Source organism: Rhinolophus hipposideros (assembly GCF_964194185.1).
Source record: "Rhinolophus hipposideros genome assembly, chromosome: 18".
NCBI lineage: Eukaryota > Metazoa > Chordata > Mammalia > Chiroptera > Rhinolophidae > Rhinolophus > Rhinolophus hipposideros.
The window spans coordinates 18,268,776-18,294,159 of record NC_138064.1 but is presented as its reverse complement, the minus strand read 5'-3'; the positions used below and the strand labels follow the sequence as shown (position 1 = coordinate 18,294,159).

General features: G+C 39.6%; 1 protein-coding gene across 1 annotated transcript in view; it reads left to right on the top strand.

The window, feature by feature from the left end:
- Positions 1-25,384, top strand: part of DNAH11 (dynein axonemal heavy chain 11) — a 287,853-nt gene that overhangs the window by 174,459 nt on the left and 88,010 nt on the right. The window contains exons 55-61 of the mRNA XM_081079668.1: positions 2,746-2,979; positions 7,004-7,150; positions 11,946-12,059; positions 14,378-14,521; positions 15,164-15,346; positions 16,857-16,958; positions 23,062-23,196. Coding sequence (XP_080935794.1) covers positions 2,746-2,979; positions 7,004-7,150; positions 11,946-12,059; positions 14,378-14,521; positions 15,164-15,346; positions 16,857-16,958; positions 23,062-23,196 — 1,059 coding nt within the window. The remainder of the gene's footprint in view (positions 1-2,745; positions 2,980-7,003; positions 7,151-11,945; positions 12,060-14,377; positions 14,522-15,163; positions 15,347-16,856; positions 16,959-23,061; positions 23,197-25,384) is intronic.

The following is a 25,384-nucleotide window of genomic DNA, read 5'->3' as shown; positions in this document are numbered from 1 at the left end:
TTGTATGCCAATTGTATTTTAATAGAGCTGTAAAAAAATTAACATAGGAATAATTTCTGAGAAAAACTTGCAATATGGACTGTACATACATGACATTGTATGTTACAAAATTACCCCAAGTTAAACTTTAAAAAAATGAAAATAGTTTTCCTTTCATCTCCCCCCTTCTCCTTTGCCCCTCCCACAATTCCTCCCTTAGACCCAATACTCTTGAAGCCCAAATTTAAAAGTACAGTCATCTTTGCTGGTCGTCGACAGGTGTACAATCCTATATAACAGGATATTTGATTCAGTTCTGGTCTCCCAGTATTGGTCTTCAGTCGATTTTTCCTGACTGTCATTTTTAACAACGGGGATATCCTAGGCCTTTGCTTTAGTTGTCAGGTGGCTGGGTACTTGGAGTGGCAGCAAGTGACACCATCCGAGACTGTCACACCAAGTAGTAGAGATTTGTTTGCGCTGTTGTGTTTGCAGTGAACCAACCGAGGGAGTAGAAGTTAAACACGTTCTCTTAACGTGAGGAAAAAGCAGTGCCATCTTTGCCTTTGGTTATGTGTTGCATACAGCATTGTTTTCCAAAGCACCTTAGAGGAGACATCTTGGGTTTCTAATCAGTCGATAGCAGCTTATCATTCGATACTTTGCTTATTTTTATTTTTGCCTTCCCCATGATTGGCTGCTCAGTGACTACCGAATGGGATCAACTGGTTTTCATTAAGGGACCAAATGCAGCAGGAATGATGTTCTTAGCTCTCATGTCTGAAAGTGAAAAATACAGCGTTACTCTGCCAACTCTGCAGCAACCCCAGCAGCCATCTCCTCCCTGCCGCCCCCCCCCCAAAGAAAACTGGAGATGAATGAATGGCAGAATAAATAATTTATGCTAATGAAATTACTGCAATTAGTAGTTCTACAATGACCCTTTTAAAAGCCACAGCTGTTAATGTCAGGAAGTGCTGTCACTAGTGACCTTATCATAAGAGAAAGTGACAAATTGAGAATGCAGGGAAGACCAGTCATCAAAGAGGTCTGTTCTGGAACGATTAGAGTTTTCTGAAAAACAGTGTGAATTGCAACCAGCTGCTCCCTGGCTCTGCGAGTCTCCCATGCTGTGCCATTTTGTTAAGCCCGGTAACAATAGTTATTTTGCCCCATTGAGACAAGTTGTCTCGGGCCACTTCCAGCTCCACCGGAAACCACTTCTTCCATCGCGGATTTACAAATGAAACTGTTGTTAAGGAGAGCTTTTCAGGGCAGCCCAGGAGCCTCCCCATAAGGATCATGGTTGGGCCAAGGCCAGGATTTGTTGTTGGTGGTTGTTTTTTATTTTCCCCTCTTCCTGTCAGGACATTGCATTTGGCTGAGGAAGTATTTATCTGTATTATCGAGAGATATGTGCACATTTTTGGTTCATATTAAAACAAAACAGCAGGAGTGAATTTCTGCCCATGTTTATATTGCAGCCAGGGTCTTTTAAATGTAAAATCCCTGAGGGAATATGATTTATATGGAGTTTATATTATTTCCTTATAAATGGATATTTCTGAGTCCACTATTGGGTAACATACATGTGTCACGGATCTACTAGGGATGAAGAAGATTCAGGATGTATAGTCTAGATTTAATTTTTGCTTTAAAAACATGTCAGTGGCGAGGGAAATGGGTTTTGAATATGCAGAACAATCCAATAAGTACATATTTTAAACCCACTTGGGAATTTTCACCCTGTGGGAAAGCTAAGTGTGTCAGTGGTGCTCAGGAGCAGTTGTTTTTCACCAGCAAGCTTTGGTCTGACTCTCCTTGCACCCCTGGTTCTAATATTAACGGTGCAGGTTTGAAACGTTTAACTGCATCACCAGCCACTTGTGCACAATTTTCCCAAAGAAGTCTGAGCGTTATTGACAACACTTTGGTAAATTATGTGTGACTTTCCTAAGAGTTGGTGTAGCTCATTTAATTCATATTAATTGATTTTTAGGCTTCCCTTGATTAATTGAACCTGGTTCATCTTGTACAGAATGCAATAAATAATCATTAAAATGAGGGAGATGTGACTCCACAAATTAAAAAGTTAACTACCTCAGAAGTCATAGAGGACAAAAAGGAAAGAATGTATAGTGGGGAGGGGGGTATGGTTCTCCAGTAAATCTTCAAAGGAGAGTTATTGGTTGTTTTTTCTCCCACTCCACCCCCCATCCACCCACAGTAAGAATAGAAATGATCATATTTTTCTCCCACTGACTTTTATACCTTACCATCTAGTTTGTTTTCACATGGATTCTTATAAACTGTGTATTTGGCAGTTTTCAGCTTTTTTTTTTCAGTGACTGCAGAGTTAGTTGTTGGTTTACTTTGCCTAAAGTAACACCAAAAATACTTCACTGAGTATGGTGTCTCAATTTTTCCATTCCCTCTTTTAAACTTGATAGACAAAAATCAAGTTGTGAAAATCAATGCTTGTATTACGCGTATATGTTGGTTTTGGGGTTTAGTGTGTGGAACACGTGAAAATCCTTTGGCCACTTGGCAAAAAAGGGTTAGCAAAGCTGAATGCATTTTGTCATTGCTAATCCTGTGGGTATCTCCCTTAAAAGACTAAGTTTTCATAGATTCTACTGTAATTTATTCTGCTTTTAGGGAAAAAAATACTGTATAATTTTGCTGATTTTTCTTCTTATTTTTAAATTGCATTTGTGTTTTCAATGTGAGAGAATTTCATATGAATTGCAATATTTGTGTCTTCAGCCACGGGACAAAGATTCCATTAGCCTTTTCATGGCATATGTTCATACCAGCGTAAATGAAATGAGTACCAGGTATTACCAAAATGAGAGAAGATACAACTATACCACCCCAAAGAGTTTTCTAGAACAAATATCACTGTTTAAGAACCTGTTGAGCAACAAGCAAAAAGAGGTATCCCAGAAGAAGGAACACTTGATGAATGGCATCCAGAAACTGAAAACCACAGCCTCTCAGGTATGACCAGGGTGCATTATAACTGAGTGAAATCTATGCTCTTAATTGTTTTTTATTTTTTTTGAAGCATCATTTCAACCCATTTACATAAGGTGCCTAATGCTAAAACATTACAATTTAAGATCACAAAGAACACACGATTTCTGTTTTCCTAAGCCTAGAAAGGGATCAGCCAATTGCTCTGTCACAGCTGGTTTGGAGAGAGACTTGCTGACCTGACTCATTATCGAGCAGTGTAGAGATATTGAAGGGAACCGACACAGTTGATTCCTCAATCTTGTCTCTGACTGCTTCAGTGTTCTGAGCTTATTGTCACGGAGGATGGAACTATGATCCGTTTTGGTCTTGGATTCTCCATCCCCAGTGAGGACATCATTTCCTAGTTGAAGAAGTGACGACGCGGTTGTTGTGATTGGGGTTCCCAAGTCTAGCAGTTTTTTCCGACCTTGACGTCTAGTCTCCATCTTTTGGCCACCATCTCTCTTAGATAAAAGTGTCCAGTGTTTGTTGTCACGTACCACGCAACAAGAGTTGTGGGGAGTGAGGAGGGCGGTGCAGGGTTAAACAAAGACAGTAGTCAATAACAGATTATAAACAGGGCCAAGGGACCCCCAGTCCCAAGGACTGGATGCCCCAAATTGGACCTATGCATTAGATTTTATTAGTTAGGAGGGGAAGTAAAGGAGATAAAGCTTGTCAATCTCAAGATCTGTGAATCCCACACAGAATAGGAAACTGATTCAAGCCAATCACCCTTGCCTGCAGACAGCTGAACCCTAAGTCTCAGGATGTCTGCATTTCCCCAAGGGACAAAACCTTTATGTATATGAATAGATGGAGAGCACATCATTGAATCTCTTCCCTTGCAGGTTTTGGGAAGGAATGCAGCCACAGAGGCAGAGGCTTTCCTTAGCCTGGGGGAGGTGGGGGGCTGTGCCCACCTATACGAACCCCGTGGGTTCTCCTGTTGGTCCCCACTCGACTGCGCCTGGCTTGAGTTGTCCCCCACTCCTCGTGGGGAATCTTACTCGTCATTGGCTGACCAGCCATCTTTCTGGGACCAAACAGGGAGACATAAGGTGCAAACACAAAGGCGAAGCAAAGTCCCTGAAAGGATCTGTCTCACAGACTCTCCAGTCTCTTTGGGGGCAGGTACAAGGAGACACGCGGTAGGCTGCTGCATGACCGTAGTTTGTTGCCTTCATCCTTGGTCATAAGGCCCTCTACTGCATTGAAGGACAGTTCGTCTAACCTCCAGGAGTAAATCAGGAGAGAATTCGCGTCGGTCTATACATCTATCATCTAATTTGGTTGTTAAACACCAAACAGGTTTATAAACACAAAAGAGGTGTTGCTGCTATAATTTTGTATATGAGGCTTAAAGAGTTTAAGGTCACAGACCCAGTGAGGTTGGAGTTAGAGCCCAAATCTGTATTGCTCAAAAGCTCATGGATTGTTCATGATCCCCTGCTGCTTCTCTGTGTCTGGTCAAAAGAAATTACAATGAGAGAATATCTCCATATTCTACCACATCTACTTTGGAGAATGGCTCCACCTTTCTCTGGGCCACCTGGGCCCTAGAACTGGAGGAAAAATCCTCCTTTGTCACTAGGGCTGATCTCAAGTGCAGAAATTCCAGTGGGCTCCTTCAGAGTATTGTCATCAGGTCATACTCTGTCGCTTTGCAAGAGATTGGGCTAGTTTTTCCTCCCGCAGCATGACTGGACCATCTGCACCTAGGCTTAAAATAAGCCACAACCTGGTTGGGGACCTTTCACTCTGAAGGGCACTCAGCCATGTTCTTTATGCACTCTGTAGGCCAAAGCACCATTTACCTCTTTCCCTCTAAGTTTCATACACCAGGAACGGTTCCTTAGTGAAATGCTGTGATATTTACTGAGCAGTGAGTAAGTAGACCACAACTGGGAAAGAGAAACTAGAGGGAAGAGGCTTCCGGGATTGAGTGATGTAAAGAATAGTTTCTGGGAAAACCCCAAAATTACATCCATATTTGTGCATCTTTTCATTCCCTTTTAAAGAATGTTTTGACTCTTCCTTTTTATGCAGATTTTACATTACACGGTTACTCTTTGACGTCTTTCTCTTTCTTTTTCTTTCTCTACCTGGCTCTCCAATTCTGTCTCACTTAAGTCAAGACCCCTTTCCCCAGGAAAGATTTTCCTAGGAGTCCTGTTGAGCTAGAAGATGAGTGGTTTTCTAATAACCATCTCTGTTATGTGTTGATGAGTCAGGAGGTTGGGGGAGGGGAAGAAAGAAAGCAACTAGCAATCCACTCTCTGCCAAGTGCAAGGCTAGAAACAACAGGCAGCAAGTCTGAGAGGAAGATTCACAAAGTCTTGATTGAGGGACTAGGTGATTTCTTTTCATGAGGTACTTGTGCATGAAATGCTCTTAATATCAGAAGAGGGATTAGAATATTTCATAGTTCCTTAAAAATCTTTTTTTAATGGTTTATTAGGAGAAGGAAGCATAGAGGAAACCCTGTTTATAGCTGCCTGTCTCTTCTCTAGATGTCAGCTTAGGTCATCATAGATAGCCGTAGTGACCTTTCTTCATAAATAAGCCTCGCATCCAGGAATCGAGTCACTTTGCCTATTTCAGAACTAACAGCTTCCTTAGAAACTGAAATGAGGGCTGGAAATAACAGTTTCTTCCCAGTCTCTTGGATGATTCTTTTGATAATGGCCTAACGTGCAACCAGTTTTACAAGAAGAGAGAAGCAAATGTCACTGTGCGGTATTACCCTGAGTTCATAGGGAGGCTAAACAGTCAGTCTTAGCTTAAGCTTTAACAGTACAGGTGACAGTAGTGGTCGCCGTGCCTTTTATGTAGAGTGTAAATAAACTTGACATGGGGGTTACCAGAGCGCTTGGATATGGTGGTGGGGTGTTGTTCCACAAGGCGAAACCACTCAAGTGCCTTTAGCAATTGAGTGAAAATAAATGGTTCTGATAGTTTTTGGCTTCTATCATTAAAAAAAAAAAAACACAGAGTAATATTTATACTTCTGGAAAATAAGTGGAATGAAGAGTTAATTATCATGATGTGTAAAGGTCCTTTCATGTATTTCTGAGAGCTGAATCATACTTTTCTCTATAGCCTTTCACTTTTGCTTTTATTTACACAATCCTCAGACTTAGAAACCCAGGGGTACCTTCTGAACCTCACGAAATCCCCACTTAAAAAGTGAGCAGAATCCTTCTTTAGAGCAGATGAATTTGTTGGTGCCTCTGAAAGACTGAGTGCCACAAAAGCTGACGGAAGTTATTTAGTGCCCCCCCCCCGACCCCAGGCGGAAGCTACATCTCCCTGGGCTTCTGACCACACCATGCTGATCCCCACAAGACACTTCTGTTTGCCCTTCTCAGTGTAGGCATTAGGTGAATGTTGTATGAGGTTAAAAAAAAAAAAAATTCAGGAGGGCCATTTCTTGTTTTGTGGGAAGAGATAATACCTGTTTGTGGGCTTTTCAAAATAAGCAACTGATTCAGTAAACTGATAACAGCCAAGGAGTATTGATATCTTCAACGTCAGAAGTCTCTAGCAATTTTCTGTTGGAGAATGAAAGCATGGTTCTTCCAGCTTGTCACGAAGCAGTCTTCCCACGGCCTCTGCTGAGTTGAACCTAAGCTGCATAGGACCCAGAAAGCGAGGGGTACGGGTAACGTGGGCTCACATGGGGAACAATGGTGGGGCTTCCCTGACCGTGGAGAATGAGTTGAGAAAATGAACTTCTCATTGGTACCGACATAAATTAATGATATTTTCCACAAAACCATTGGAAAACATTTTTCTATCTTCTTGTATGGCAAAAAAAAAAAGGGGGGGGGAGTGAGGAAGGGTCCTGCTTTTTTGCATATTGGACTAAAGTCATCTCAGGGTAGAAAAGAGATGCACAATAACAAACTGCTAGAGATCCTTGAATTCATTTTACAAACTAAGCTATATCTGATTTTTGTTGTTGTCAACGCAAGTTACTTCAAAATAATGACTTTTCTTTTAGGTGGGGGATCTAAAAGCCAGGCTGGCCTCTCAAGAAGCCGAGTTGCAACTGAGAAATCATGATGCTGAAGCTCTGATCACAAAGATCGGGCTTCAGACGGAGAAAGTGAGCCGGGAAAAGGCCATCGCAGATGCGGAGGAACGAAAGGTCAGGCCCATTCTACCATTTAGAGTGCCGGGCTATATTTAGCACAAAATAAACCTTTGTAGGGGAACAATTTTGAGCAACTTCCTCTCCAGGGAGCATAAAATCTAAAGAATTATTATAGCTACACATGTAACAGCATTTCACACCGTGATTACCACTTGACCTTTCTTTACAGTATGCATTTTCCCCAACCTTTTAGCTCTTTTAATGATATGAAAGAACAATAAATACTGAGCTCATTCAAGCATATAATGGTCGTGGATCTTGCACATTGGGCCTATTTGTAATACAGTAAAGGTCATGAAGCCACCTCGGAGGTTTCTGAAGGTTTTCTGTCTTTAGGCACATTGAACAACTCAATTGTTAACAAAGCCCATTCCGTCACTTTGCAAGATGTTTTTCAGATTTTGCATTTTAATAATACAACTTGAGTTTATTATTACATTCTTAGGTAAATTTGGTCTTTTTGATTCAGTTGAGGCCCTGGCATTCTATATTGTGTTTTATTGTTGGAAACAATTATTTTTAAGATGATACAGATTCTACTATTTTTGTATTCAGGTTTCTAGCAATTCTGTTGTAAATATAACTTCTTTGGTCTTCTTCTTTTACCAAAACTTCAGCTTTGAATGGAAGGGATTTTTTTGTTGTTGTTTTTCTTCATCCTATTTCCCAAAAGAAATATCACAGTAAACATAATGATTAATAAATATTTGTTTAAAAATTGAATGAATGTGTATTTGTAAGGTGAATTCTCTTATTTTAGACAAAATGTTATGATCAGGGCTTAGTTAATAAAAAATTGTAAAAATTGCTAACACTCTCAAAGCCATTGAATCAGTAGCCATCATCCTTGCATTTTATGATACTAGAAAATATTTGAGTTTTTCCAGTGGTGTTGCCGTTCATTCATAGACAAGTGAGTTGTTTTTCTTTTTTTTCTAATGTGTTGAGCATGTTTGCCTTTAGCTTGCACAACTAAAGACTTGATAAGTATATTGAAAAATCAAAACTCTAAATACACATTTTGAAAAACAATGACTATTTTGAAATGGAAGATAAGGCACATTTGGTATGACCAATTGGCATATGATTCCTAATTCTGGTAATAAATGTTTCTATTGAGTTTCAGGTAGGTGTAAGATGTCTTTAAGAGTATATTATTACATTAAGCACTTAGGTATCATGCATGGTATAATTATCATAAACTAATTCCACCCAGGGAATATTTTTCAGGCATTACACAAACGTTATATGTATGATGTTCCAGAAATTATTATATCATAACCCATCTCTACAGATACCTTTCTGAGATCTTAAAATATAACAAGTACTCTAGAGATATTTTAGCATTTTTACATGTGAATTCTCAAGGCAAAATTACTCTCCCAAAGGGGGTAAAAAGGTTTTAGTAAATTAGAACTCATCTGACAGGTTGTTTTGTGAAGTTCTTCAAACATGAAACAAGCACAAACTACTTTTCTGTCTAATCCAAACCAAGAAATAAAATGATCCTTACAAATATTTTCATTTTATCCATGAGGTGTAATTTAATTGTAAATAACAAATATTAACTGAGCACCTATTTTTGGCCTGGCACTGTGTAGGCTTTTGAGGATATGTGACATACAAGGTGCCCTCCTGTAACTTATATTAATGGAAAAGATTGACAAGAGACCTGTGACACGTTGGTAGACAAGGTATTTTGATTTAATGATGAGGGCTCTGATGAAAATGAAATAGAGTCAATGATGGGGGAACTATTTTATATTGAGTGGTCATGGAAAGAAAGTCTCTTTGTAATTACACATAGAGACCAGGAATTAACACCGCGTATGTTTTATGGGTTCACATTTGTCATATGTTCAGCAATGTGCTAGATTCTATGTGATCCTATGACATTGAGGTCTCAAGGCTTCATATGTGAGAAGTAATTAAAAAGTTATAACAGTACATTGCCACATTTAATATGACTAAACAAATATTGGGGTTTAAACACCGCCTTGCAGTGCATCCTGACAACCCATGGAGAGAAGCAGGTTGAAATTGTTGCTTCAAATTCCTAAAATAATCAAGGGCCATTCACACTACTGGCATTGCCAGCTGTCACTTCATGTAACGCAATCACCATTAAGCCTGTGAAAATTAGTTCTTCTATCTTTGACTTATCAGCTCCAAATACTAAGGATCTTCTGGTTCCTTTCAAACTGCTTGCTTTGTTGAGTAGAGTGTAATCCTCATGAGTGGAAGTACCTTCCAAATTGCAGGGTTAATATAATTTCTTCCTTGATTTTGAATGGTCTTCAGTTTTTATACGTGTTTCTTTCCTAAATGTGGATGGAGCTGGACTTTGAAGGACCGTCAGGAATTTCTTATAGTCTGGAGGCAGGTGAAAGCAGTTGATTAGTTTGCTAGGACTTTCATAACAAAATACCACAGGCCAGAAGGCTTAAACAACAGAAATGTATTTTCTCACTATTCTGGAGGATAGAAGTCCAAGATCAAGTTGTTGGCAGGTTTGGTTTCTCCTCAAGGAGAGGCCTCTTTCCTTGGCTGACAGGCGGCCACCTTCCTTTTGTATCCTCATATGCTCTTTCATCCGTGTATACACCCCTGGGTGTCTCTTGTGTGTGTCCGTATTTCCTGTGTTACAAGGCCACCAATCAGATTGGATTAGGGCCCACCCCAATGGGCTCATTTTAACTTAATCATTTTAAAGGCCCTATCTCCACGTACATCATCTTCTGAGGTCCTGGGGTTAGGGTTCTTTAACATCAATTTCGGGTGAACACATAACAATTCAGCCCCATAACAAGCAGTTATTGTGACTCCATTCTCTCCCTGTGACCACCATTAAATTTCACAAACCATCTGCAGAGAACTATTGATTAACGAAGAGCATAAAAGTTCCGATATACCTAAGAACAGGATTATCTCCAAATCTCTGCTTTAACAAATAGTGGTACAGGGAAAGCACCCTCTGAGCAGTCTGTGTAGCTCCTCTGCCTTCTGCAGGTTGAGCGTTGCTGACCACTTCCCAGGAGCCATGGGGCAGAGGAAATTGCACACTGAGGCGTCCCAAATCACTAAGGTACTCAGCATTTTCATTACTCTAGTATCGTTGCACCTTAGGGTGAGAGGTATTGAGAATGAGAAATAAGTTGTCCAACCTAGAATATTTTTAAATTTGCTTTTGTGGGTTTTTATTTATCTAACGTTCAAGATTGCTCTGCTTATAAAAATAACACAAAGGAATACTACTCCATTAACAGTAAAGGAGTCAGAAGGAGGAGAGTAGCAACTCCCAGTCTCATAGAAATGGCACTTACAGAAATACTCTTTAAGGTACTTCCAGTACTAAAAACCTGTGATCCTGAGTCTAATTTAAAATGATGCTATTATAGATAGTAACTAATAGCATTTATAGATTCATTATATCCTTATGGAAAATACATCAACCTGAGGTAATAACATACTCACCCAAATACCCTCTCTCTTTTGTCTGTAATGGTATTCTCTGCACACTAAAAATGCAGTATTCTTAGAATTTTCATGGTCCATTCCTGGCAGTTTTAAGGACTGTGGTTTTGGAGCATTCTCAGTAAGCATGCAGAGTTTTCTTATTTACATTCACAGTAGCTGTGTATGTATTGGCAGGAGATCACATATCTACCCTGAGCCAATTATGTTCATAAAAGGTGCAGTATACAGCAAAATAATGGTTAATCAGGAGAAGGGTAATTACTGCTAATAAAGCTGTAGTAGACAACATAATTTGTCGTGAGCAGTGTTTAATTTTATGGTATAGTTAAACCTGTTCATTCAAAAACATCCAAAGAAATGCACTTTTGTTCACACTTTATATTCCACAAATCACCTTCACCACAAGAACCATCCCCCATGGTGACTGGATCCTGGTGCCCAGCACCACAGCTTAGAAATTCAAATTTCTGCTGAAGACTAAAAATGTACTCTGCCTGGTCATTCGAATTCTATGGGGGTTGTAAGAGGAGGAGGACAAAACCTTCAAAGCTTCTCACTTTGAATTGGTTCAGGTTTACCAGCATTGTTTCCCTGTGTTCCTATTATATGTGTTCTTGTCACGAAGCTGATACAGCACTCTTTTTCACACTGCACCCTCAACAGTGGAGTGGACATCAATGTCATTGGTCCATTGCCAAAGACACAACTGGACTCTTGCAGTTATATTTCTTTACCAGGTCCTTGGAGAAACCAGTAATTCATCTTTGTAAAAATTCCATCTATGGTTACGCATGCACAGCATAGAACAGAGTCTTCTTGCCAGCTCAACAAGAAAACTTCACATCTATTCCGAAAGGAGAATCAACATGGCTTTTAGGCAAATGTTAGCAAAAATTAGATAGGGAATTCTGAGGAGAATATTTCGTGGTCTAGGCCCCTGAGCCAACCTGGATTTTCAGTTGTCCAGGACTCTGAAAAAGAAAATTGAAAAACAGAGGAATCACTTAATCTTCCCTTTCTTATATATTAGTGGCACCTTGTAGTCAAATTAGTCAAAGCCCTTCTTGGAGCATTTTGATAACTTGAATCCATCCGCACTGGCATTTGTCCCTGTATGTTTTGTGCATATACCAAGCTTTGTATATACAGTGTGCCGAAAGGGAAATTAGTCTTCAGACAAAATCCTCAGGATTCAAAATGCAGAGAAATGAGTTATTGAACACTGCATCTGACTCAGCCCACATTTTACAACAGACATATCGAAGATGATAATTTGTGTTTATGGGCCTGTGTGCTTTTTCTGTCTGATCAGGTGACAGCCATTCAGACTGAAGTGTCCCAGAAGCAGAAAGAATGTGAGGCCGACTTAGGCAAGGCTGAGCCTGCGCTGGTGGCTGCGACAGCTGCTCTCAATACACTCAACAGGGTGAGATAATTACCTACTGGGCTCGTGGGATGCCTCAAAATGATATTTAAAGTTTTTAGAGTTTGAATAACTGAACTAAGAGTCAAGTCCATGCAACCCAAATATTGTTTGTTTTGTTTTTGTTTGTTTTTTAAAAAGAAAAACATAAAATGTTTTTCTTAAATGTTAACTGTGAAAGTGAATGTTAAAGGTGAAACAAGTCTTTGAGGTTCTTCGTCATTAGAGTTCAGCTTCTTTTCCCATCCAGGACACTGTCCAACTACACCCAACAAGCAGTCTCCTTTTGAAAACTTCCCACACTGTGAGATGCATACTCTCATGAAAGGCAATTAGGTTGTTAGCAACTGGATTTGACCCGTATCCAGTTGTTCCTATTATGTGTTGCTTTAAGAACTAACTGTGGGATTCTGTATTTCCTCGAACATAAAAATAGCAATAATGAGAGACGCTCACGAAAAGAAGAGTGGGTGGGAACACAGCTACCTAGGTTTGGCACATACCATTTCCCTCGATTGGTGTTATTAGTAAAACCTCATTGACTGTTTGAGTTCCCATACAAGAAAATAATCTATGATGGTTGGAAGGATGGATGGGTGTAAGGAAAAATGGAATTGTGGGTGATGTTTTTTGAAAATCCAGCAGCTAGTCTTGTCCTCGGGTTCTGCTAGGCCTTGGAATCACCAGGCCTGAGGTTCTGAAGATTCAACTTTAAAGAGTAAAGGATCCAGACTTTCACTGTTCTTTAAAGAAATGTTCAATTCCTTTTTCTAAGTATTTTTTTGGAACAAATAATTTTGACAGTGAGCAAAGAGTTATCTACATGGATGTTTCTTATAGTATTGCTGAAAATACAGTAAAACTGAAAAATATAAAAGAGCATAATACCATGATCGAAGATTGATTATTATGCATTCAGATACACTCTGCTGCCATTAAAATGATATCGTTGAATACTAGTTAGCAACATGAGAAAATGTTTATATGAAGTGAATAAAGCAGACTATAAAATAGGATATATTATGTGACTTTTTTTTAACGAACATGCATGCATAGAAAAAAGATTGGAAAAAATAAGACAATAGTAACTGATTATCTCTGAGTAATAGAATTTTGTATTTCCCTCTTTATTTCTGAACAGTGGAATGTTTATTTTCTTCTTTGTGCTTCTATACATTTGCAACTTTTTCTCTGACTATATTATTTACCCAAGCAAAATAAATGTCATTTAAGTATAAAGCTGATTATATTTGTAAATGATGATATTTATAAATGCAGAAAAATCCTGCTTACGAGCTCTGTTATCATCAGCATATTTTAAGTCTGCTTTTGCTCTTATTTTTACACCCTTTCTGTTCTTTGCAATCATTTTCCAAATAAATAGGTAGTTTATGGTAATGGAGTAGAATCAGCTTCAACATTTGATCTGAATGTATTATGCAGCTCATGAAATATTACAGGAAGTACTTTTTTAAAAATCATATCATAAACTTCATTTTTTAAATTAGTTTCAGATGTACAAAACAACAGAATGATTAGACATTTATACCCCTCACAAAGTGATAATCCCAACAAGTCTACTACCCATCTGACATCGTACATACAAGCTATTACAATCCCATTGACTATATTCCCTGTGCTATACTTTACATACTGTGACTATATGTATATATATATATTTTTAATTATAGTTGACATTCACTATTATTTTATATTAGTTTACACGTAGTTCTTATAGCTCCCAATGCCCCAAAGTATTTGCTCTGATACTTGTAATTTATACTATTGATACCATCTGTTGGGAAAACCAAGATTCTGACATGAAGAGATTAGTACAGAAAGTACGTTCAGCTTATATGGGCCTCCTCTCAATGGGAAGTCATCGTAGTATAATGGAAGATGTTTCTTGTGTGTGTAAAGCAGTAAAACACAACTAAGAGACACTGAACTAAGGGATTATGATCTGGGAGGACTTGGTTACAATACAAATATGTTATATAGAGGGGATAGAATCCATGAATACCTTAAAACCTATATGTTTATAAAATTTCCTGACTCAGGGAGCAGGGCTCTGAGGGACTGGTATACCACATGGATCATTTTTCTTGGCGACAAAAAGGGGCAGTGATGTTTTCCAGAATATTAGAAAAGTGCCTGGCAAAAACTGAACTCCTTGGGGTCCCAAGGTGGAATTCCTAGCGGGAGGCAAAGAGCTGCCAAACCAAGACTGGTGTGAAAAGGACAGGTAGGAAGCCACTGAAGACCAGCTTGCCAACTTCACAGCTATTCGCATCTTGAATGTCTGTGTGCTTTTTCTTCAGGTCAATCTCACTGAGCTGAAAGCCTTTCCCAGCCCTCCAAATGCGGTTACCAACGTTACTGCAGCCGTAATGGTCCTTCTGGCACCCCGGGGCAGAGTGCCAAAAGACCGAAGTTGGAAAGCAGCTAAAGTCTTCATGGGAAAGGTATCCAACAGCCTGGCAAGATGAAAATCCCAGTTTGTTTTCAGTACTGTGGCTATACTTGACAGCAAAAGATGTTTAAGTCAAAAGAAATCATCTTTATACTCACTAAGTGTTATGTGCTGTATGTTCTTGAGACTTAGAATTTTTGTTTGCCAAGTTAGAATGTTTGTTTGCCAAGTTGGAGGTTAGCTTGGGGTTATAGCATACCTAAGCCAGCACCAGCAGCAGTTGGAAGGTTGCTAATTATTTGCAAAATTATGAAAGCAGTTAAGTGTAGGAGGAAGAAAATTACATGGATTTCTTATGCTGGAAAAATGTTTCTAATGTACAAGAAGGTGAAGCACGGGGGTCTTTTGGGTATGTGTGTTTCTTTTTCATTTCTGCCATTCTTTTCTTCAAAATGTGAATGCCTCCTGTGTAGGGACTAAATATTTTACCCTGGAATAGAAGAGATTTTAAAAGTGTCCATTGCTAATTCTAACTCTATACACTAAAGCCTGAAAAAGTCAAACAGTAGGATAAATGCAGCTTGCCAATTTTGCCTTTGTAATGTGAGTTCTAAAAGCTGATTTTAACTTTTGATCTTGGAATTTTCTCGGCTGCCAAACTGGGTTCGTTGCAATAAGTCTTTTTGCTTTACAGGTTGATGACTTTTTGCAGGCGTTAATTAACTACGACAAAGAGCACATTCCAGAGAACTGTCTAAAAGTGGTGAATGAACAGTATTTGAAAGACCCAGAGTTCAATCCAAACCTGATTCGGACCAAATCTTTTGCAGCAGCTGGTCTCTGTGCCTGGGTCATCAACATCATTAAATTCTATGAGGTATCAGTTGTAGTTAGGTGTTTTACAGGTGTTATTCACAAAGGCCCCATAAATATCTTAATTTCTAGACCAGCAAAAAAAAATGTAAAGTAATTTGATATTTAATTATCTGGATAAGATAAAGTTCTAAGAATGAGACATGAAAGTGCCAGATTATACAAAATTCTGTACAGAAGGCTACTTGAAATGAAATGTTGGAAACAAACTATCTTTTTGCAGGGTAGCATGGGCAGCTACTTTGGGTCAAATAGCAGCGATTGATTTGATTTGATTAGATGAAAACTTGTTGCGTACATTAATTACATTTATTTATGTGAAACTACTAATTTCATGTTGATTTGGAAAAAATGCAAATCTGAATTAATGTTTAATTAAACTTAATCAAAGAAAAATTCACACCACCTATATTGTAGACTTACTGAGATGAGAAAATAACCTTTTTTTTCTTTAGTATTTTAATGACAAATAGATTTTCACCTGTATATATCTAATCTGAAGTTTATACTTGGGGCAGTATAGAAATAGATGATCATTTCATTTAGTTATTTATCTATCAAAATCTGATTGTCTAACAACTATGTTCCAAGTAACTTTGCAGAATACTGGATGTAAAAAAGAAACAATGCCTCGCCCTTAACTCATTTTTGTCTTGGAAGGTTGTATGTTAAATACAAAACTAGAATTACTGAGGAAATGACAAGTATAGTCAGTGTCCTTCCCAGAATGATTTTTCATAAAACCAGGCTGTGTTCTTTACACTGGGGACCCACAGGACCCTGACAATCTTTCTCTCTCTTTAGCGGATACCTCTATAGAGAAAGAATTGAGACAGATTGCTGTTGATATATGGCCTCTCACCATAGTAAAATGCCTGACCGCTGTGTTCTAAACTGTGGCTGTGTTCTGTGTTGTTTTGCTATAAAATAGGAAATAAAATTTAATCTCCTTCCTTTCTCCCCAACAGGAAAAAAAATTGATCCACCTAAATTCTCAAACCACCCATTCAAACACTTAAGGTGGCCAGGGAACTTAGAAAAGAAAGTGAAAGCATGGTTACTACTGTGTGAGGATATCTTCCATTTTTCCTTTCTGGATCCAGAGAATTCCTCCACACTTATTTTCTGTCTTAAAGTCAAGACTTGATCCCAGCTTTAGCCACAGTTCCTGCACACTGCAATTTCTAGTGATAGGATTATATCCAAATTTTATGATAAACTAATTTTGGTGTCTTAATGGTATCTTACATATATAGATAGCATTTAATGCAAGTACTTGTAACTTTAATGTCCAGAATAAATGAGTAAATAATGGACAAGCAGAGAGCACTTGGAAGGATATGTAGATTTTTGCTCTGCCATTAGGTAGTACCATTGCTAAGAAATAAACAACCAATTGCTAGGTGAATTAGAGATTTTAATTATAAAGCTTCCAGCAAATGTAGAATTGAATGATTACTTGTCCTCTTTGCATTTTTATTACCTCATGAATTAAACCCCATATGGATTTTCAGGTCTACTGTGACGTAGAGCCGAAACGCCAAGCGTTAGCCCAAGCAAACTTAGAATTGGCTGCAGCTACTGAAAAACTAGAAGCTATCAGGAAAAAGCTAGAGGTAAGTGCAAACTATAACCCTGAAGACGTTCCCAAGAGATGGTACCTCCTCCCTTAAGATCCCCTTTCTGGGGAGCCACATCTGAGCCCTTCCAAACAGAAAGGAATTCAATCTTTCATTAATGTTTTCATTTACATACTTCTTTAGGAGATATTCCTTATCTGCTTTATGCTAGACACTGGAGAAATGGGAACTTTCATGGTTTCTGCACTTATGAAACTTTCATGGTCTGGTAGTAGAAGGATGAGTGTAGCACATAGTTATTCTAAGAGCAAGGATTCTGGAGCCAAATTGCCTGGGTTTATATCCTGGCTCCACTATTTGATGTTGCACAAGTTAGTGAACCTCTCCTAGCCTCCATTTTCTCATTTGTGAAGTAAGTATTATAATAGCATCCACTCCTTGTTAGGATTTTGAGGATTAAAAGAGAGTAATTCATATTAAGAATTTAGCATGGTACCTACCATGTTTCTCTGAAAATAAGACCTAGCCAGACCATCAGGTCTAATGCGTCTTTTGGAGCAAAAATTTATATAATGCCCGGTGTTATTTTGTTATAATATAAGACTGGGTACTTATATTATACCCAATCTAATAATACAACACAACACAACACAACACAAAATACTGGGTCTTATATTAATTTTTGCTCCAAAAGACACATTAGAGCTGACTATCCACCTAGGTCTTGTTTTCAGGGAAACACGGTAGCACACAGCTAAATGCTTAGAGAATATTAGCCACAAATATTATTATCATTACTGTTTTTACAAATATATAAGCAGTCATTCCAGTCCAGCATCATAAGTACCAGCGGCATACACAAACAAACTTATACACATGATTTGTATTCATTTTTTGTTATCGGTGTATATTGAGTATTGCAGTTTTAATATAGTTTTTTCCTTTCTTAAAATATGTACACATTTTTTGGCACCCTCTGTATGTACTCGTATGTGATTATATGTAGAGTGCAACAGAAGCGCCAAAAAACGTACTGAGCCTGAAGAAATTAGAGAAAGTTTCATAATGAAGATGTATCTGACATGGGCTTCAAAAGTCACCAGGATAATTAGGTCCAGAGAGGTATTCCTGGTAAAGAATAAAAAAAAAACCAGGGACAAAGCAGTTGGTACACTTGAAGAATCTTAGTAGGCCAGAGCCCTAAGATGAGTGTTTTAGGGAAGATTAGGAACAGCAGGAAGTAATGAAAGATGAACTTGCAAAGATGAGCAAAGGCCTTCCTTGTCTTTTATGCTACAGAATTTAAATTTTTTATGACTAGTGATATTGAGAGATTTTAATAGGTAATGACATGATCAAACTAGCTTTTCAGCAACTGAATGGAAGCTGGAGGGAGAGAAACATCTAGGGGCAGAAAGACAAGTTAGAAGGCACAGTTAGGGGCTAACCCAGTGGCTCAGGTGGTTGGAGCGCCGTGCTCCTAATGCCGACGTCGCCAGCTCAATTCCCACATGGGCCCTTGAGCTGCACCCTCTACAGCTAGGATTGTGAACAACGGCTCTCCCGGGAGCTGAGCTGCTGTGTGCCGTGGACTACCGTCAGACAACCTGCATCCAACTGCCTCAGCCGGGGGGAATGCAAGGCTCATAATACCAGCATGGGCCAGGGTGCTGTGTCCTGCACAACTAGACTGAGAATCAACAGCTTTAACCAGTGGGGAGGGGGAAAATTGGGGGGAAAAAAGAGGCACGGTTAGGGCCTCAGCTGAAGCAGGAGCAGCCATGATGGAGAGAGTGAAATGGATGTGAGGCTGTCTGATGGGCTATGGAGAGAGGGGCAGGAACACAGAGTGCAGATGATGAGTTGGAGACACCTGACAAGGCAGCGTGGAGTAGTGCAATCAGCATGTGAAGGCTCTATAACCCTGGAAACTTAGGGAAATCCTCAGAGCTTCAGTTTCTTATCTACGAAGTGGTGATAGTAACAGCTACCTGTCAAGTGGGCGTTTATGATTTTTGGTCCCTGGAATCCAGATAGGGAATTATCTTTCCTCATTGGATACACTCAGGTGGTGCTTTTACCAGGGGTGCCCTTTCCTCTTTTAGCTGGAGACTAGATATATTATCCAAGCCTTGCCAGTTTGACTCCCCATACACACACCATCCCTAAAATTTGAATCATGAGCAAAAGAATAAAAAGACTGAAAACAGAGTCCATGCATTCCAGTGACAGTGTCCAGGGGAGACTTTCAAGTAGTTCCTGCTCCTGGGTGTCCGTATGTGGTCCAATCCTTTCCTTCCCTCCAGCAGCCCCCGGTCCCCATTTCCTTCCAGTGAATTTCCTTCAGCTAAAAGTAGCTTAAATCTCTTACTTCCCACCTATGAATCCTTGTGTATCAAGATGCTGTTTGTTGTGTAGTACCCAGCCAGTGCTTCATGCATGTTGGTTCCCACTCTCTTTGTGTAGCAAACACATGTTAGGTGTTCAGGGGTCAGAACTGGAGTTTGAGAGAGAAGTCTGTCTCAGGAACATAGATTTGGGAATTGTTGGTGTGAAGATCATGTGTGTTGAGAGACTGTCCAATGGGAGTGTAAAGAATAAGGAACAATGGGAGCCGAGGGTGGACTTCAGGGGGGATGTTCCCATGTCACAGTAAATCTGGCCAGGGGTCCCTGAGCAGGTGACCTCAGCAATCCAGCAGTCATTATGTCTGGGGCCACTACTTGTTAATTTGTCAAAAAAGATTTTCAAATAGAATTTTCAAATAGAGTGCCTCCTAGATTTCAGGGCCGGGTCTTGAAAAAAGAAGTGTGAGCTCGTCTTTCCAGATCAGAGCCCAAGGCCTTGACTCCTCAAATATACTCTCATTTTACTATTCAATAATTATAAGGTATCTTTTTTTAAATAATTATTTTAATAAGGTGGTTAATAACCCCAAAAGCTTTCTCTTGAAGGTACAGAAAATTTCACCACCTCTCCCGGTAACTCACACCCCCTTGTCTTTCAAGGCTGCTTCCTCTAACAGAACTTCCCGACCATCACTCTCTGGCCAGGTGACCTGACACTCCTCTCCTTTCTGTCCTGTCAGTACATATTCCTGGTACAGCATCAAGCATACTACTCAATAAACGCCTGGTGATTATTGAAAGAAAAATGAGTCAACCACAGCTGATTTAGACAAATTAAGGGTAAACATATTAATTTTATAAAAGTTATGTTCATCTGTCAAAACTCTCACTGTCAACTTGACTAAAACCATTAGAAAAATGTTGCCATCTATCGTTAATGGCTTTATGTAAATATTAGAAGCAATTTAATGTTCACAGAAAAGGTGATGAGGATGTTGAAGACAGCCATGTGTGACCCAAAAGTTAAGACTTTTTGTGATTGCAGATTTAGTAATCTTTTGGACACAGCCTGCAACCAGCTGAAAAGAATTGTTCATGTCAATTGTTTTCAAAGACCCACAATGTAAGCAAAGGTCCACACGTCAGTAAGCCTTAGGACTAAGTTTGCAAACACAGAGAAGAGAAGACAGAGTAATAATCGAAATGGCTTTAGGAAGAAAAGGATCCCTTGACCCACCCCCCATTCAAGAATTCCATTCAATGGATTTTCCACAGAGACATCATTAATGCCACAGAATCTCTGGCTGCAGTTCCCACCAAGGTTCAGTTCTCTATGAAAACACCATGGCTAGTCATGCCAAACACCAAGTACCTCTACGTGATGTCTGTCTGCTGGCGCACAGTCGAGTCAAGGTTTGAGCCCCAGTAAAATGATAATTTCTGCTAGCTTTGCCTCCAGTTCCTCCAGCCTCTCATTTCTCCTCCCTCCTGGGCTTCCCTTTCTCCTGATCTTATGCCTTCTGTTGCCTTCTTGTCTAGGAAAGCAGGGATGTCTGATATCAGCACTTGTGCTGTGATGGAAATTCATTCATACAGTTTTAGTCTCTATGTATTGTTCTTTCACATCTTTATCTCTAGTTTTGGACTAAAAGATGGCCTCGCAGTGAAGGTTTAATGAAAAAACAAAAAAAAAATGCTGAGCCTGCGTAGAAGAAAGGCCATCATGCCTCTCACATACACAGGGTCTATGGATGGCCAGGAAGAAAATCCAGGTTCAGTCTCTTTAGGACAGCAGTTCTCAAAGTGTATTCCCTAGACCAACAGCAACATTTAGTGTCACCTGGGAATGTGTTAGAAATGCCGACGCTCAGACTATACCCTAGACCTACTGAATGAGAAACTCTGGAGGAGGAGCCCAGGAATCTGGGTTTCACCAAGCCCTCCAGGTGGTTCTGATGCCCACTCAAGTTTGAGAACCACTGGTTTAAGGTATCTGGTGGGCTGGGGTCCTTTAGGTAATTCTCTCTTTCTCCACTCCATTTACTTTTAGAACCTGAGAGGCCAGGGCCTGTCAAGAACTGTGAAGGGACCAAGATTTTGCCCTACTTTCAGGCTAACAAGTTATCCTGCAACAGTTTCATAGATGCTGGCAGAAGACATGAGACTGATGGGTCAGAGACTAAAGGACTTTATTACTCACAGTACAGCATGAAGCATGAGCCCATGCTTCCGTCAGTTCCTTTGGCCCCCAGCTCCCATGGGAGTGATGTACAGTAGACCAACTGATGTTGTACACGGTGGGTTTGTGTCACTGCTGAGAAATCCCAAACTTAGGAAACTCCCAGTACAAAGAGGACTGCAAGTAAACAGACCCAACTTTTGCCCCAGATGGAAACATATCTGTATTAGTCTGGTCAGGAAACAAATCTGTCCTCTGCCTCAAGAGAAACACTTTCTCTATCTTCTAAGCCTATCTACCATGGACGTATCTTGGGAAAGATAGTGCAGAGCAAAACGTGTCCATGTCTCTTCCCAAAAGGCATAGAAGCAAATGCGAGAGACTGTTAATAGCAAGCTCCCCTACCCAACACCCCCCTTCCCAACTTTAAGAACTGATATTTCATTTTATACCTTAGTTTTATGTATATTTAGGTCAATCCTATGACTTGAGTAACATTATTATCTCCATTTTTCAGCTGATGAAACTTAGAAATAGCAAGGTTAAGTAAACAGCCCACCTTGCTGCTGCTGCTTAGCTGGTCCAAATATGAACTCAGAAATCTAATGCCAGAGCTTACGTGTGCTTCTTAAAGCCTCTTGGAACTTTGCACGCATTTACAAAAGCAATGTTATAACTCTTACTTAGCATTGTTACAACTTGCAGGTAGCAAGATGCTGTAATGAGTCTCCCAAAAGTTGATATCTTAGTCAAGCCTTTTTTGGTTATAAGTAATAGACGCCCACTTAGAAACCCTTAAATCAAAAAGGAGGCAAGGATGACTCATGGAACTGATGAAAAATGTGTGACTAGAGGGAAAGGAGTCCAGGAAATGGGAAGCTGCCATGAACATCTTTTGTTGTCTCTCTAGGGTCATGTGACTTCTCATCTTGCTTCCCTTTCATCTTTCTGTTTCTCTGGAGTGGTTTCCCCTGCTTTCCAGTCCCTTGGTGGAAGATGATTCTCCTCTAAATTAGGCCTTCCAGAGGCCTTACACATTTCCCCAGGTCTTTTGACGCTAAGGATAAAGACATACATCTGAGTTCCAATCCTAAGTTTCCAGAAAAGAAGATCTTCTGGCCAACCTGGGTCAGGTTGCTGAGGTCTGAAAGGGCTCAATCATTAACACCCCTCTTCATTGCCTGAGTAATGAACCAAATGGGAAATGTAGAGTGAGTAGGTGGAGAACCGAAAAATGACCCTTATCATTAAAAAAGCTGGTACTAAAGAGGGTGAGGCTTAGGCACAAGAGAGAGGGAAATGTACATCCTGAATATGTTTGAGTCTGCAGGGTACATCCACTTACTCTAGTCACTGACCGCCCTCTGTCCAGTGCAGAAGGAAAGCCAGAAGACCGCCTGGGGAGCTGGCAGTCTATGGTGGCACTGATGCATTTATTATCACTATATCCTCTTCTCCTTTTTCCCTAACATGTGTATGCTGCAGGGGCAAAGGGCAAAGGAGGGACGGAGGTGTGTTTCATTTACCTTAAGGTAATAGATGTTTTAAGATGATTATAATATTGCTATTTTATCTAAAGATGGCTCAAAACTTAATTTTGACTCTTATTCAGGATCTGGATCGAAATCTGAGCAGACTCACAGCTTCATTTGAAAAAGCAATAGCCAAGAAAGTTCAGTGTCAAGAAGAGGTGAACCAAACAAACAAAACCATTGAACTAGCTAACAGACTGGTCAAGGAACTTGAGGCAAGTTAACCTTTTCTTCCAAAATTTTAAATAAAATATTCAGATCAGCTTTTTTGGATTTTATCTTTATTTGCTGTCAGTAATAGCTAACTGGACATGGAATCAACAACAAAGAAGAATATTTAATCATCATTCATACTATTGTTGTAACTTACCCTAAGTAAAAAGTGACAGATACCCTGTATGTTTTAGTGCATAGCCATGAGCTCAGTAGTTTTCCTAGATGTGTTATAAACTCAGGACTGCTGCTAAGTAACTGTGGTACTGAACTGTTGTTTGTATCTTTTAACATACATTTACAATTGAATTCTACCATAGAACATTAATTCAAGCTAAGCCTGCATCATTTATTTTTCTCCTGTGATATCTTTTTAGAGGTGACATGCCAATGTCAACAGTTACTCCATTAAGTGTAAAGATTAAAGCGTTTTTTTTTTATAATTCTTAACTTTCACCTGTTTGAGAGGTAGATAGCTCTTGACCTCAGTAAGTCACTGTTTTTATTTGATCTCCCATGTGTGATATACTCACACAATGGAATATTATTCGACCATCAAAAGGATTGAAGTACTGTTACATGCTACAACATAGATAAACCTTGAAAATATCATGCTAAGTGAACGAAGAGAGACACAAAAGGCTGCATATTGTATGATTCCCTGTATTAACATATGAAATGTTCAGAATGGGAAAAACTGTAGAGACGGAACGTAGATATGTGGTTGCCAGGCTGGACAAGGGGCCGGGAGTATGTGAGTGACTGCTAATACATACAGTTTCTCTTTTGTATAAGGAAAGCATTCTAGAATTAGAGAGTGGAGATAATTGCACAGGCCTGTGAATATACTAAAAAAACAACTCAGTTGTGTACTTTAAAAGGGAAATTTCATGATCTATGAATTAACAAAGCTATTATTGTTATTTCAGTCCTATGTGAAAGTATATAACTACACTATTAGAAATTCATTTAGTTGAAGGTAATAGAAAAGTTAGTTTACAGTGGCTTAAACCAATGGGAGTTTATTTTTCACATATTACAAAAAATTCCAGAGGTAAACCAATATCTGTGTTGATTCAGGTAATTAGTGATCAGACACCTCATCTCTCTGTACCCTTCTGCTTCTACAAACTTAGCAGGTGGTCATTCACTCCCATGCATTTTACATCATGGTCACAGATGGCTTCAGTTTAGGCAGGCGAGAGAATAATCTGTGTCAGCTGGATTTTTTCCTTTTGTTATAGAAGAAAGACTGAAGTTTTCTTAGGAACCCCTTTCTCAGACTGCCGCTTAAGTTTCTTTAGCCAGAACTAGAAGCAAAGAAGGCCTAGAAAGTGGAAAACGGGGTTATCATGATTGCCTTAGCCAATCACGGTTCATCTCATGGGGCTGACCTCACTACCACTCCATTTAAAATCAAAATTCTCTTAGCAAGAGAGGAGGGGAAAATGTGTGTTAGGAAGGGTTGAGGTGGGTGATAGATTAACTTCTTATACTGTAGTAGACTTTCAAAAACCTAATTTACACACAAGCTACAGATTTAAACCCGTCATTCCTCTGAAACTCACAATTCATGATACGAAAACTCATAGTTCCTCCTGCAAAATCCACTCTCTCCATTCCATCTCAAAAATTGCAGTTTTGTTCTTCAGTTGTGATGGCCAAAAGCTTTGGAATCACTCTTGACTTTTTCCTCTTTTTCTCACAACCCATATCCAATCCATCCGTATATTTATTGTGTTGGCTCTCCCTTCCCAAGTCCATTCAGAATCTCAGCATTCTTACCACCTTTGCCTCACCGCGCTGGTCCAGGCCACCAGCATCTCTGCCCTGGGGTACCACCCCAGCCTCCACTATTACCCTTCAAAAATCCACTCCTTTCACTGCAGCTGAGTGATGTTTTTAAAAAGAAAGTCTGCTCATGTCACCACTCTCTCAGAATTGTCTAACTCAACGTACAGTCCAAAGGCTCTCCCTGGCCTACAAGGTCCTACATGATCCAGGATCTGGCTTCTGAATACCTCCTATCCTGCCACCTTCCCTCTTGCTCCGTTTTCACTGTCTTTGCTCTTCCTCATACAGCCAGTCACTCTCCTATCTTGTATTCCTTTTGTCTTTTTCCTCCACGTGGCTTTCATTTCCCCCAATAATGACATCACTGGTACCCTCACTTCCTTCAGGTCTCTGCTA